At 39.4% G+C, this 13,667-nt stretch overlaps 1 protein-coding gene across 3 annotated transcripts in view; it reads right to left on the bottom strand.

Moving 5' to 3' along the window:
- XYLB (xylulokinase) overlaps positions 1 to 13,667 on the bottom strand; it is a 99,606-nt gene that overhangs the window by 41,730 nt on the left and 44,209 nt on the right. For all 3 annotated transcript variants that reach the window (XM_042888220.1, XM_042888222.1, XM_042888221.1), the window contains exon 18: positions 13,125 to 13,221. In XM_042888220.1, the coding sequence (XP_042744154.1) occupies positions 13,125 to 13,221 (97 nt within the window). The remainder of the gene's footprint in view (positions 1 to 13,124; positions 13,222 to 13,667) is intronic.

Here is a 13,667-nt window from a genome sequence, read left to right as displayed (position 1 = left end):
GGCAAGGAATTGCAGAGCAGGCACTGGGTCAAAATTGACACGATTCAGTTTTTTTGGTGGCTTCTGCTGTTTTCATTTGGATTTTTGGATGTTGTTGGGTTTTTTTGAGCCTAGAAGTCATGCATTGGTAAGTTTAAGGAAAGAGTTGCAGCTCATCCGAGGTTACTTGTATTTAAATTGGTATACGGATATGAACCAAGTATATGTCCCAAGGTAAAATAATTTCTGCTTCAGAACGGCAGGACACACACATAGCACAAAAAACCACCTGAGAAGCTTTAAAAAAATAACCCTCTCACTTAAAATAAACACTCCTGAACAACTTCCCCAAGGTTATTTATTAAAATTATTACTACCATTCACAAACTTATGCATTTCCCTTTGAGTCTTCAGCAGTACCTATACACTACACAACTGCAATGCTTGTCTTCTGGAACCACTTGTGATTTCCATACATAAGTGGCACTGTAAAGTCAGGAAGAGGTTAATGTATAGTCATACAAAATGGATTTGGCAAGAAAGAGGCAGAAACACTGCATTTCAACTGAAGAATATGACTTTCAGCACACGACCAGGCTAGAACATCAGCTTTTTTTTTTAGGCAACAAAGGAAGCACACAACTAGATGTTCCTTATCTGGGCAAACCAAGCATTGTAATTACAAGAAAACAGAAAGGAATAAGGGTATCATTTCTCAGCACAGAGTGGGATTTGGTAAAGGATGAATTAGTGTCCTCTAGGAATCTGGATATGCCTTTTTTCCCTCAGTTACAAAAGAATTATAAACATGCCGGGAAGGAAACAGTTATTCCATCCTGTTCTGTAGCTGAACCATGAATCAAGATCCGAGGTATCAATTTACCCTCAGGAATCTTTTGTTGCACAAGTTAATTTACCTTTCCTCCTATGTAAACCTGGTGTCACCTTACTGTTTAATATTGAAAGTTATTGACAAAGGAAACGCTGATTCATGAAATAGAGATTTTGTTCTAATGTATTCATGTGAAAACAAATGAGCCTGTGTCACTGCATGGTTCTTCTTCTTGCTCACATTTCATTTCAGCCCTGTCAGAATTTCCAATAGGGTGAGTGAATCCTGAACAAATTCTGCAGCGAGTTCTCAGTCATGGGCCAATGAATTGGATTTTAAAGAAAAGCTTCATCCTTAGTGCACTAAGAACTGCCCTTGGAGTGTAAAAGGACACTAACTCAGAGTGTAGCAAAGCTCTCTCTGAAACAGGAGGGCAGCGTGGATAGAACAGGCTGCCCAGTGCAGTGAGCACAGCCCTGAGTGCCAGAGCTCACGGAGCATTGGGACGCTGCTCTCAGACACAGGGTGTGATTTTTGGGAGCTCCTCTGTGAAGCCAGGGGTTGGACTCAAGGATCCCTGTGAATCCCTTCCAGCTCAGGATATGCTGTGGTTTTGTGACATGGCACATCCTGCTCTATATTTGCTGCATCAAAATCCTGATGGAGATTTATATTCTAATGCAGCACTATTTATCTTCACTATTCGTACACCTGTAGCAGCTTGATTGCCCAGGCTGCCCCCCTGAAACCAATCAGCTCCTGCAATATGGTGTTATATGGGCAGAGGATTGTTCTGGAAGTCTGGTTATCCCCTAAGGGCAAGACGACACAAGTCTGGAAGAAGCATCTGAAAATGCCTGTGTAAAAATAAAAGCATATTCAAAAATCTTTCACAAGAGAAGGCCTAGCAGTGCCAGCCTCAAAACCACAGCACATCTCCCATCAGGCAAAGATCATCATAAACCAGAAACTGCTCATCCACTGCAAGCAGGCACTCAGCATCGCCCTCTCCAAGGATCCCAGCAGGATATATTCAGTGTTACAGGCTGAACTGTGCCCCAGCTCTGCAACATGGCACTGCCACGTGTGCTTGGCTTACCCGCAGCTGCAGCAGGTCAGCTCACAAGCCTACCCTTGCTCACAGTGTCCCACAAGGGACTGCCACAGAGCATATGGAAGAGCATGGAGAACAACCTGGAATAATCTAGTTCTGGTAGTAGAAGATACACTTCAATTATTTTGGACGTTTTAATCCTACAGGGAGATAAATCATCTGAAACCTGCATTCTCCTCACTAGCTACTAGTATTTTAAGTTAGCATTACAGAAGCCGCTGAGCATTTATTCAGGTGAACTCATGTATGTAATGGAGTTGCCTTAAGCAACTCTCCCCTGCTTCTGAGCCTCCTGTGACTACGCTGCCTAAAGTTCACTTTTATCCTTGTCTGATGATCACAGCTGGGCAGGAGTTGTAAAACTTCAGACTAGAAGGCCTTGCAGCCTCCACCAGACACTGCTGGCAGGCCAAACAAAGAGAAAAAGCAGCAAGAGGTTTATTGTAGCACTGGTATTTTCCTAGCTCTTATTGAGCAAAGCTTTTAATCTGATGTATTACATTTAATGAAGAGTCAGGAACTTGCACTGCAAGTAACAGATCAGATATAATTGGAATTTGTTCCACACCACTGGCCTCCATATATCAATAAAAACAATAACCACATTGGATTTTAGGCTCACTTCATTTGCATTTCTTAATTTAGTGTTTAACTAATTTAACAGTAGTAACGATTTAATTCAAATTAAAACCTAAGGAAAATAAAACAATTTTTAAAAGCCATTAAAGATTTCATTAAGTTCCATCTAAATTAATATTAACTTTCTCAGCGTTTTCTATAAATGTGTTTTTCTTCTTGCCACTGAAACAAACATGAAGTTTGCAGTCAAGCTTTAGACAAACCTTATTAGATTTATTGGTATTATTTTAAGTAATTAATTAATACACATTAGAGTCACTCAGAAGAAAAGCACAAAAAAGGCAGGAAAATGGATGAAGTTGTTTTTCAAAACACAGCATTCAGCTCAGTAATTGTTCTTTGATCTTTTACGTGGAGCTCTCAGGTATACACCATCCATTAGATCACATTTCCCACACGTTTGTGAATTACTCCTAAGCATCAAACGCACCGGAGTTACTGAAGCCACGCTGGTTTTGCAAGACATCTTTCTGCATCTCCACATGTAGCAGTCATTTGCACACGAGTGGCTTTTCAGACAAAAGAAATCATTTCTTACCAAAAGGTTTCAGTTCCTTACATCTCCAATTCTGCCTCCCAGCCTCTAGGTGATACAGAAAAGTTATTTCTATAATACAGGTGCTGCTACTGTAGGTAGATATAGCACATAAATATAAGCTTTCCTGTTTTAACCAGTAGAATATAATCATCTTTAGTCCTCAACATATTTTTGCTCTTGCAGCCTCCAGGAACCCTCAGCTGATTCTACTGGGCACATGCCAATGATCTACTAGGAAGGATGTATGGAGAAGGTAGGTACAAAACTTAAACTGAAGTCTCTTTAAACTGGAGCTGCTCACTCTATCAGATTAGTCCCTTGGTTAAAGCAGAAACAAATAGTTAAACATTCAAGCCTTCAAAGAGCTTCCTAATTTCCAAACATAGAGAAGAGTTAGAAGTTAGAGTCCTGCACGCCTTATTTCCCATGAGTAACCATTATTCACACAAATGACAACACTGAAATCAACAGGAATGTTCCAGCAGTGATGTTCACACGTAACAGCTTAGCTAACATTTAAAATTTGCACCGAACTGCACTGCAGCTCATAGCAGCAACAGTAGTTGAAAGAATTTATGAATACCTTTAATTTATGAAGGTTAAAACAAAAGTGAGAAGCCATCGGGTCCTGAGCACTGCCAATTTATTTAAAAACCACACTTCTACCTTTGCAAGTAGATATTCCAGCAGTTTTTTATTCTAATGTGCAAAGCTTCAAAAACAATGGCTTCAGATACTCACCTGCATTTCAGGTACCAGGCTTTTGCATTCAAAGACAAAATTCAGTCTGTAGTACAAAGCTTTTTATCATTTATCACTCTGAGGCCTAAGTGTTCACTTACAGGTAAACTTAAGACATCTAAGTGGAAGTGCACTTAATTTGAAGAGATTACTCAAGTAGCTCTCCACTTGTACACTTGTATTACTGTTATAATTAGAACTACTTCAAAACAACAAAAAGTTCAATTTTGACCACAATAAACACAGAGGAAAAAGATCAAAAGCACCTCAGCTGAAGAGGGTGAATGCTTACAAAAAAAAAAAAAAAAGAAATCCTTTAAAATCCTTCTAGCTCTGTGACCAATGACCACCTTCATTCCAATGCTACTTAGAGGGCTGCAACTACACAGAGTAATGTATGATTTTATTTCCTGCTATTTTTAATGCTTTAAGTAGCCATTGAGAAGAGTGAAACACATTACTGATTTGTAACAATGCTGAGTGCCCTCCAGCTTTCCATAATTACCACTTCCTGAGATGCAAGCATGCAAATTGCTACGTACAGATAAATATTGACATTTACCTGTTAGCTAACAGATGCTAATATTGAAGAGGGAAAGAACTGAGTAGCTCTATACTGTAAAAAAATGAGGAGAAAAGCAGAGATGTGGTAGAATAGAGTCTTCAGAGCCTTCCTCCAGTACATGAACACCTCTTTGTAGCAACACTGAAGAGCAGACCATTGGGTACACAGCATGCAGTCCTGTGAAGAGCAAGTCTAAGAGCTATAGGTTTCACGGAGAAGGAAACACCACCTTCTCAACCTGCCTAGAAACCAAACTGTATGCTGTTTTCAGCCACACTTTCTCCCTGTCCACTGATCAAAGCTTTAGGCCTCAGCACACTAACTTTGGCTTGTGTTTTTAGTCAAGCAAACACATGCCGTCCGTTTTGCATGAACACAAGAAGCCCCTGAAGAAAGGTACTGTCAGTGACAGTGTATTTAGATAAGTACACCGAAACTTTGGCTCCCAAGTTTAGGCTAACAAAATCTAATGTTCAGCTCAGTTCCTTTGCTGTCCAAAATACTGCTGTCATTTGATACTACATGAGCATGCATTGTTTAGTTTTGCTACCTTCGGTGATTTCAGTGCCTCGTAAGACGAAAGAATTATGTCTCTGCATACAAAACAGCTTCCAGTGAAGCTTTCCAGATGGAGCATTCAGCTCAGTTCAGTTCCTATGCTGCTGTTCCTTTCACTTACTGTTACTGCAAAAACTGAAGTACAAAAGCATGCAGATTTATATTTTAGTACGGTGCTAGCTGATTCCTACAATCCAGAGGTAGTTGAACTTTCATTTGCCAAAACTTCTGGAAATTACACATCTCAAAAGAATCAACAACATTCCAAAACAATCAGATAAGCACATCCAGAGATGTGGTGTAATAGCAAGAAGTTAGTGAAGTCATACTTCACTAACATTTCAGATTAAGGTTAACGGGTGCATTTAAACGCAGGAGTTATCCCCTAAAAATATCTATTTCATTGCAAGGCACTATCAAATACAAAACCATCACAAATCCACCCTCTCTTTACATATATACTTCTATTTTTATTTCAAATTTCTAGATCATATCGATAAATTTCTGAAAGCTTATTAAGCCTCAAGTATTGTCAGATGGAAAAGAAATACTTTAAAACCAACAGCAGTGGTTGAGAAGTGGTCATTTTTAAACTCACTCTCTCCTTGAGTAGGAACTGATGTACAATGCTCGGTAGGTACTCCTGAGTTTAGTTTTAGTTTCAAATCTGTTTAATGCTGTACAACCATTTTAAGTGCAGTAGGATAATACTGTAGGATAATAATAGGATATTTTAAGGATAGAACAATTTTTTTTTCATGTTATTTTACCTATTCTTTAGATTTTCCAGGTAGGAAGAGCATAGAACTGTTGAGCTGAAGAACAAAGAGAAATGATATCACTGTCCAGAAGCTGGGATTAGGAATTTCATGTAACCTAGTACATTCAACACTGTGGACCTCTAATCTCACACCTTACCACCCATCCAATCCTTGTACTTTGAGTCAGTCCAGTTACTGATCCCAAACCTCAGTCTCCACATGCAAGCTAAAAACTGTTCTGCTGTTACTTTTTAAAAGTTCTTTCTTTGACATGAGTAAGTGCTGCACTCAAAGCCTATTTTAATGAACTTCCCATCCTTTGTCATCTTTACACTTGGACTAAACTGACACAGTGAAAGCCCTGGGGCTGAGATGTGTCGTTTTATGTGTGCTATGCATCCCTCTGCCTGCGCATAGATTAGGTGCAACATATACAGGCTAAAAACATTGTAATTTAAAGGTGGAAAAAGAAAACCTTTCAAATGCATTTTTAGGAACCACAGGCCAGAAATAAGAAAAGCTGCCCAAATTCCTTCCTATAGAGAATTAGTTATCCAGTAAGCTACAAAATTCCACTGTCCAAAGAAACATGAACTTCTTTGTTTTTACTTACACAAGAAATGCAAAGGGTTGTGCTGCTTTTTTCTTGAAATCATTTCAGTGAGCACTGAGTAGCTGCCATCCAGAAATCAAAGTCTGGATGGAACTAAAGCTTCAGACAGCCAAAGCAGTTTTGAAAGCAGGTTAAACCTGTCTTACCTATCTTACACAACAAACAATCTCACAGCTAAAAATCACAGTACAGGCAAATAGAGCAGGTAGGGAAAGAATGATTTATCTAGTAGAACCCCTGTTAACACTGAAACACTCAAGTGTGGGTTGATGCAACTGAAAGCAGTGAGACATTTAGTGTTCAGAGCTGATGCATAATGTGAGCTGTGCTATGGAAGCCGAATCACCTTAAACCAGAAAAAAAAGTGAGACAGCTGGAGGATCTATGGAACCTTGGGAGAGCTGATTAGAGTTCACTAACAGGCCTGTCACATTTGAGCAAGAAAAATGAAAATCCAGAAAGACCGAGATTTAAAGAGGAAGAGAGTTTTAAAATAATAAATATCCAATATATGACTAAGCATTAACTAAGGTAAGTGTAGGATTTTACAAGCAGCAGCATCATCAAAACAGAAGATCGTCACCACTATTGGTATAAACATATATCCAGCTATATGTATGCACATGTACAAATCAGCTAAGCTTCCTAACAGATTCACATTTTTGAGACATAAATGGATGATTCTGATCCTTCACGTTAACTCTTCAATAATATAAGCAATCCCTTTACTAAAAAACAAAATGGGTATTTTCAGAGGGAAAATTTATTTATTTTCATTATCTTGTTCTTAAAACTGTCTGCACTAATAGATCCACTACACCTCTGCCAAATGCTGCATCGTTTGATTTCAATCTCTATTAACAATCTGCACCTTGCTCATCATTTGATGTTTGTCTACCTCCAAATTCTAGTTACTGAACCATAATAATACTGCCTATAAGAGAGTCCTATACAGTCAGTTTTCCTTTTCCCAAGAAGGTACTTACAGACTGCAATCGTGTCATTCCTTTGCTAATATAAAGAGATTTCAAACTATACATCAGTCTCAAAAAGAAGCGATAGAAGGAGATTTATCAGATAACCCAACTGATCACTAAATCCCCGGCTTCCAGAGATCCATAAGCTCTAACAAAACCAGGCAACTGACAGCCTGTTTTTCTGAGCACTGCTTGAATAGCACATCTACAGTTATAAACAGTCTGTCCTAACACAGTGCACAGGAATTGAACCATTTAAATAGTTGGTCTTTTGCTGACCAAACGTTAAAAGTGATTGTTCAAACAATGACAATGTTTTATCATTGTGTCAAGAAAGAAAGACAGATAGCACCCCTTCCAACCTTTTTATTAACTCTTGAGATTTTCCTATCTTCACTGTGTTTCCTGTGTATGTATAACAACAATAAAACAAAATAAAAGCAAGACAATAGCCACCGCATGAAAAAGCCGAGAGCACGTAAGCAGCTTCCTTATAGCACATTAGGTCATTTCCTTCAGAGACATTTCATCCACTCCTTTTAAAAACCAGTTATACTAATACTGTACTCTCCTGAGCCAAGTAATAATAAAAAGGCCCTCTTGCAAAATACTTGGTCAGGGAATTGGTAATGAGTTAACCAACCTTCCACTCCAGACCACTGGCTTAAAACCAAGCCTTGCTTGATCGTGCCTAAAAGGCTCTGCTACGTGATGCAAGTCTGATGATCTGTGGGAAATAAAAGGGGCTGCTATTCTTGGCAAGGTCATGCCCATCTCACACTGGCACTCTTATCAGTCTGAAGTTTCATCAGAAAATACAAATATCCTCTACAGCAGAATCACTGACTTATCTGAGAGGAAGATCCTGCCTTTGATGAATACGAAAGTACTTCAAGACAACACTTCTCCCTCACAACATCCAGGCTAAAGATGCAGTGGCATGGGTATTTTGTGTTTTGTTTATCCCACATATTTCACAGTTTTTCTGCATGTTCCAATCCAAGCATTACCACCACTTACCATTATTTTGAACTTTATCCTCCTCTTATTTTTTCAACTGTTTTCACTCACTTTCTGGAGCAAAAAAGCTCTAACAACGCCATCACCCTCCTGCTGCCGAAACACCACCAGCACTCTTAGCAGCAAACAGCAAGAGACAAGCATAAAGCCAGCACAACATTTTAGTATTGATTTCTCTAGGAAATTTAAATCCCGCAGGGCATAAACATCAATTTAATCTGTATGCAACTACAAAATGGCTTCGCTCCTTGTTTCAGGCAAAACACTGCTACAACTCGAGTAGAAACATACTCAGTTGTGAGGACAGACAGACTGAACAAGCACCCCAAAGCTGCCAGTAATTAGCAACAGAGTTGGAGGCTACAATTGTAGAATCCAGGCAAAGACAATCACCAGCCTAACACAAAGCTATTGCTGAGTGCCTCAACCAGTGGCATCTCACCTTGCCAAACTGGAGAGCAAGCTACCATCAAGACGACCACCACTGTGCTGCAAAGTGACAGCCTCACACCTCACCTTCAGGCTGCCTTGCCTCCACCTGACAACATGAACAATGAAACAACAGCTCCATGTACTAATTGCTGTTTTCTGAGCTGCCCTTGCTCCACCAGGCTGCTTTCCCTGCAGACAAAGAGCCACACGTTATTGCTACCCTCAACCAGCAGCAATGAGCACCTGATGAAAACACCTCCTGAAAAAACAGAAAGGCAAACTCCATGTTGCTACATTTATGTAATCTTAGGCTGAGTTCTTTAAAGTGAAAACACCTGTTTTCTAATTACTGAAAACTCAGGCCCAGCGTGCTCTGAAATTTCCTTGTTTTCCTAGCCAAGCACTTAAACTGCTGTTTTGTTTAAGGATGCATCCTGTTGTATATTGAATGAGAAAGATGCATTTTCACACTTGACACACCAGTAACATATGGCACTTAAGAAAAAAAAAAAAAAAAGGCTCCTTCTTAGGCTCCTTCTTAGTACAGTGCAAAAAAACACAGACATGTCTGTGTCACCCCAGCCAATATATAAGCACCAAGTAGTGTCAGCAGAATTCAGGGCACCAGCATTGTTTGCAAGTGATGGATTTATGTACGTAACAAACTGTAAATTACTTAATAAACACAGATGCAGGATTTTATGGACAGTGCGTTTGCTTGCAAAACTTGGCACCTTCTATCCATCTCCCCCTGCTGATGACAGTTGGGTGGCAGAATCAGATTGCTGAAGGTATAAAAATGTAATACAATCAGCACAGTGGGCAGCTACAGTGTCAAGAAGCCACTAGCAGGTAAAACAACGTGAATGCCGAGCCCTGTACAAAAGCTAACAGCTTCAAGACAACCCCCTACTCCAGATAATTATCCTATCTGCAAGGCAGGGTTCATTAATTGCTGCTGCAGCTTCACAGCTCTAGCATATCTGAACTCATATCTACACACAGACTGCTCAGATTGCCATCAACATACCAGCACATCATTTAAATATCTGTTGTTTGTACGTGTAACCAATGCCAGAACCCCAACTTTTGCACTGTTTTCCTTCAGCATACATCACATACACCTCTGTAGCATTTACTTCACTGACTGGTGACCAGGGGAGAAGATTTTCTCCCAACAATCATTAGTTTTGCAGGTGTTCACCAGAACAAGTTCACTGCGTGCAAGCAAGGACAATCATCATGTTCTCCAGCCCAGTGTCAATATGAATTTTCAGGAGTAAGGAGTAGAATCAACAGTGACGTGATCATCAAGATTATTAAAGTATGTCAGTGGCTCAGAGTGATCTGCCACTGTAGTTTTATAGCTGCTGTGATTACCCGTGTCACTGAGCTGCAGACATTGTAATCTCTCTATGAAGTTGCCATGGTTTTAACTACAGAAACGTGTATGTTCCTTATTACAAAAGGTTCCCAAAACAGCCAACAAGCACAGCTATATGATCAGCATCTGAACTCCATTTGTGAGCTTGGCTTTCAAAAGAGGATGGCTGCAAGCAGAAAAAGGATGTGACAAAACAGGTGTTTATGATACAATCAAAATCCAGGAAAATAAAAGCATAACAGCAAACCTTCAACTTATCTGCATGGATCTCTGAATGAGAGGATGTAAACAACAGGCACAGACCAAACTTCACTTGTTTGCTTCTAGATCACAACACTCTATCCAACCCTTAAGCAAAACAGGATACAGGGTGTTACTGAATGATTTCCCCTGAAATCTGATTGACAAAGATTAGAGCAATTGGAGCACAGTGACACACACTTTTAAACCCCTCAAATCACAACCAATGTAAGGTCTAACTTTTCTCTCAAAGATCATCCGGCGACTCTCTGCCATTTTCAGCAGGCAGAAACACACATCCCAGCCTCAAAGGAAAAAAATCATGAGACAGAATCCCCTGCCCTCTACTGGCACACAAGCTGCACTGAAGCCTGCATACACACACAGCAGCTGAAGAGCTGCTTTAAGGCTTAGTATACTATTCTTCATAGTTTGTGAAAGATCTGTAATGTATTGGATGTGTCAAACTTGCTGAATAATCTCATATGTAAAACTATACTTCAGCATCATTGCACCTCTTCCTGCAGAGCCAGGTAGAATGAGAAGCTTTAAAGTACTTCTACTAGCAAGATAATACATTCATTAACTGAAAATAAATTCTAAGAAATTATATAACACATGTAATGTTTGCAGCACATATCCAAGAACTCTGAAAGACAAAAGTATTTTCCACAAAATTCTCTTCCCCTAAAAAGCCACTTTCTGGCATACCTGCAAGCTTTCACGATTACGGTCAGCCAAAGTGCATTTGGCCCAGGAGTGGAGAAGCAGGTTCACAACTCTGCAAAAATGACTTTGCAGCACCTTGATGCCAGGTGTAGAAATCCTCAGCCAGATTTCTGGCTCATTTGCTCATTTGAGATGGTGCCATGTAAACCTCAGGATGACTTCAGAAAGTGCTTGTTGTGACTGACCGTATCACTTCCATCTTCTGTTGCAGATAGATTTAGAAGTGCCATCACTTAACCTTCTGGATTTTGCAAGTAGTTATTACTCACAGTAAGTATTCTCTTACTGATGTGAACAACAGATTTACACTGCTGTAATTGCATTTGTGAATGCAATTCTTGATTCCTGAAAGTAAATTCCCCATGTAGAATAGGCCTAAAAAGAATTGAATAAGCACAAGGATCCTGACTGCATCTTTCATACAAAAAGTAAATGAGGTTTAATCACATTAAAGCCAAAAAAAGCAGCCTGAAAAGCAGCACAGCTTCAACTATGAAACAAGAGAAAGCCTGATAGTAGAGTAACTCCCACAGAGCTCATCCATACCCTGAAACACGTTCAGAACACACCCTGTTTTCAGAGCTGTCACACAACAAATGCAGATGCAAGCTTGCCATCACCACACAAACAACAGAAGATGACATTTCAATAATACCACTAAGGAAAAGTAGGAGATGCATACAGCCTACACTATGTACAGCAGTTCTTTCTCAAAGCAATTCATCTGTTAGTTACCAAATAGCTAGACCCTCGGGATGAAACAAAGCAAAAGCATACAAGGTTCCAAGGAATCTACAGGAAAACAATCTCCTTTTTGCTGTAGATCCTACAGCACTAAAATTAAAAAAAAGGTATGTGTTCTTTTAAAGCTTATGAAATCCTACAACAAGTGAGGTTTTCATCTGCCCTACTTAGCCTCAACACACGTAGAGACAATTTCTACCCACTCATTCCTGCGTCAGAGTTGTCTGACATCCTAAATAGTTCTTCTCCGACTCTGTATTTGTCTGAACCCTGACATTCATGAAGTACAAATGTATCCTCTTCAACCATGTGCTTCCTAGCTGCATAAGCCCATCATACTGTAGAGCCACACCTACAAACAGAGTAGAAATTGGTATTTTAAACACAATCTATTTGAATCTCTGTTTGCATAAATAACCTCCACAATTAAATACTGTTTCAAGTACAGAAGAAAAACAAAGTCACAACAGTATCCCTCGTGATTGCGGACAAGAGCACAGAGGTTGGAGAAAATAAAAGGCTTGTAAAGAAAGTGCTCAGGATTTGCTTTGAAGTGTATCAATAACCAACATTTTATTCTGCAAAGTCATTATTTTAGAAAACTCTCAAGAAGAGTTGAAAAGTGTTTTTAAGATGCCACTGGATGATGTACTGGCAGAAAAGAAATAAAAACAAAACAGCTTCTCAAATTTCCTGTATTTTTCCCCTTGAATTACACAGGTAGTAGTGATTCTGCTCCCACCTCTATATGTAAAATACCAGCTGATTTTGCTGCACTAAAAATTCTGGAGTGCAAGATCTTTTCCTTTCTAAATCACAAGACAGGAAAATGACTTCTGTTTCATTAGCAGAAAACTCTGGAGATAAGTGAGCATCTTATGGCAGGTCCGGGAACTAACATAGATTTCAGATTTTCTGAGTTACAGCATGGTGCCTTAGGCAGAAGCCTAGTCTTTTTTTCACTTAACAAAGCTATCAAAGTCAAAGCTCTTATTTAAAAATTGACAATGCAGCTTAGTAACAAATAGCAAGAATACTTGCAAAGATGTAATCGAAGTTTAATCATTGCTGCTTCTTTAGTTAACATCTGCAAAAGCTTGTCCCCAGCAAACTGTCAAAAATGTTTCCAGCAGGCTCATTCAGAAGTCATACCAGTTTCTGTATGTACGATTCACAATACTGACATTACTGCCAGAGCTCCCATCTTTGTGTTTGAACTGTATTACCATTAGTTCTGCAGCACTGTCAGCATACTTACTGACTTTATACCCCAGCTTTTCAGCATGAATCCTCTTGGCCATGAACTGCCCTTCAATCAAGGCTCGTATTTCCACCTCCTTTGGAAAGTTCAAAACCTGTATCAAAAGAATGAATGCATTAAGTTATCCAGCATCTTACACAGTATACAACGCCAGGCTGGTGACAGGTTAAAAGCACAAGACAGATTTACAGTTCATTATCCTTGTCTTCACTCTGAAGTCAGCTTTCAGCTAGGCCAGTCCTCTATTCGTATGCATAAGACAAGTAAAGACTCAAAAACGCAACCCGTAACCTTGGAACTGCTGGCAAATCCATCAGTCCTGAAATCAATGCAGAACGGAAAGAGGACTAGTGTGAGTTGTAAACTATTAGTATTTCTCAACACCAAAGGCTGCTTAAGGATCAATACCTCAAAAATTGAAAAATTAAAGTATATAAAATTCAAACGCTTCAAGCAATACCAGAGAGTTTAAATCTATGTATTTCTGTCTGCACAGAAGTGAAACAAGCTTTTTGTTAGTTGTTACAAGTAGCATCTTTC

This window comes from Lagopus leucura, unplaced genomic scaffold, assembly GCF_019238085.1.
Source record: "Lagopus leucura isolate 7727_CA_CO unplaced genomic scaffold, USGS_WTPT01 Super-Scaffold_100157, whole genome shotgun sequence".
Classification (NCBI taxonomy): Eukaryota; Metazoa; Chordata; class Aves; order Galliformes; family Phasianidae; genus Lagopus; species Lagopus leucura.
The sequence above is the reverse complement of the archived record's forward strand: the minus strand, read 5'-3'. Positions and strand labels throughout refer to the sequence as shown.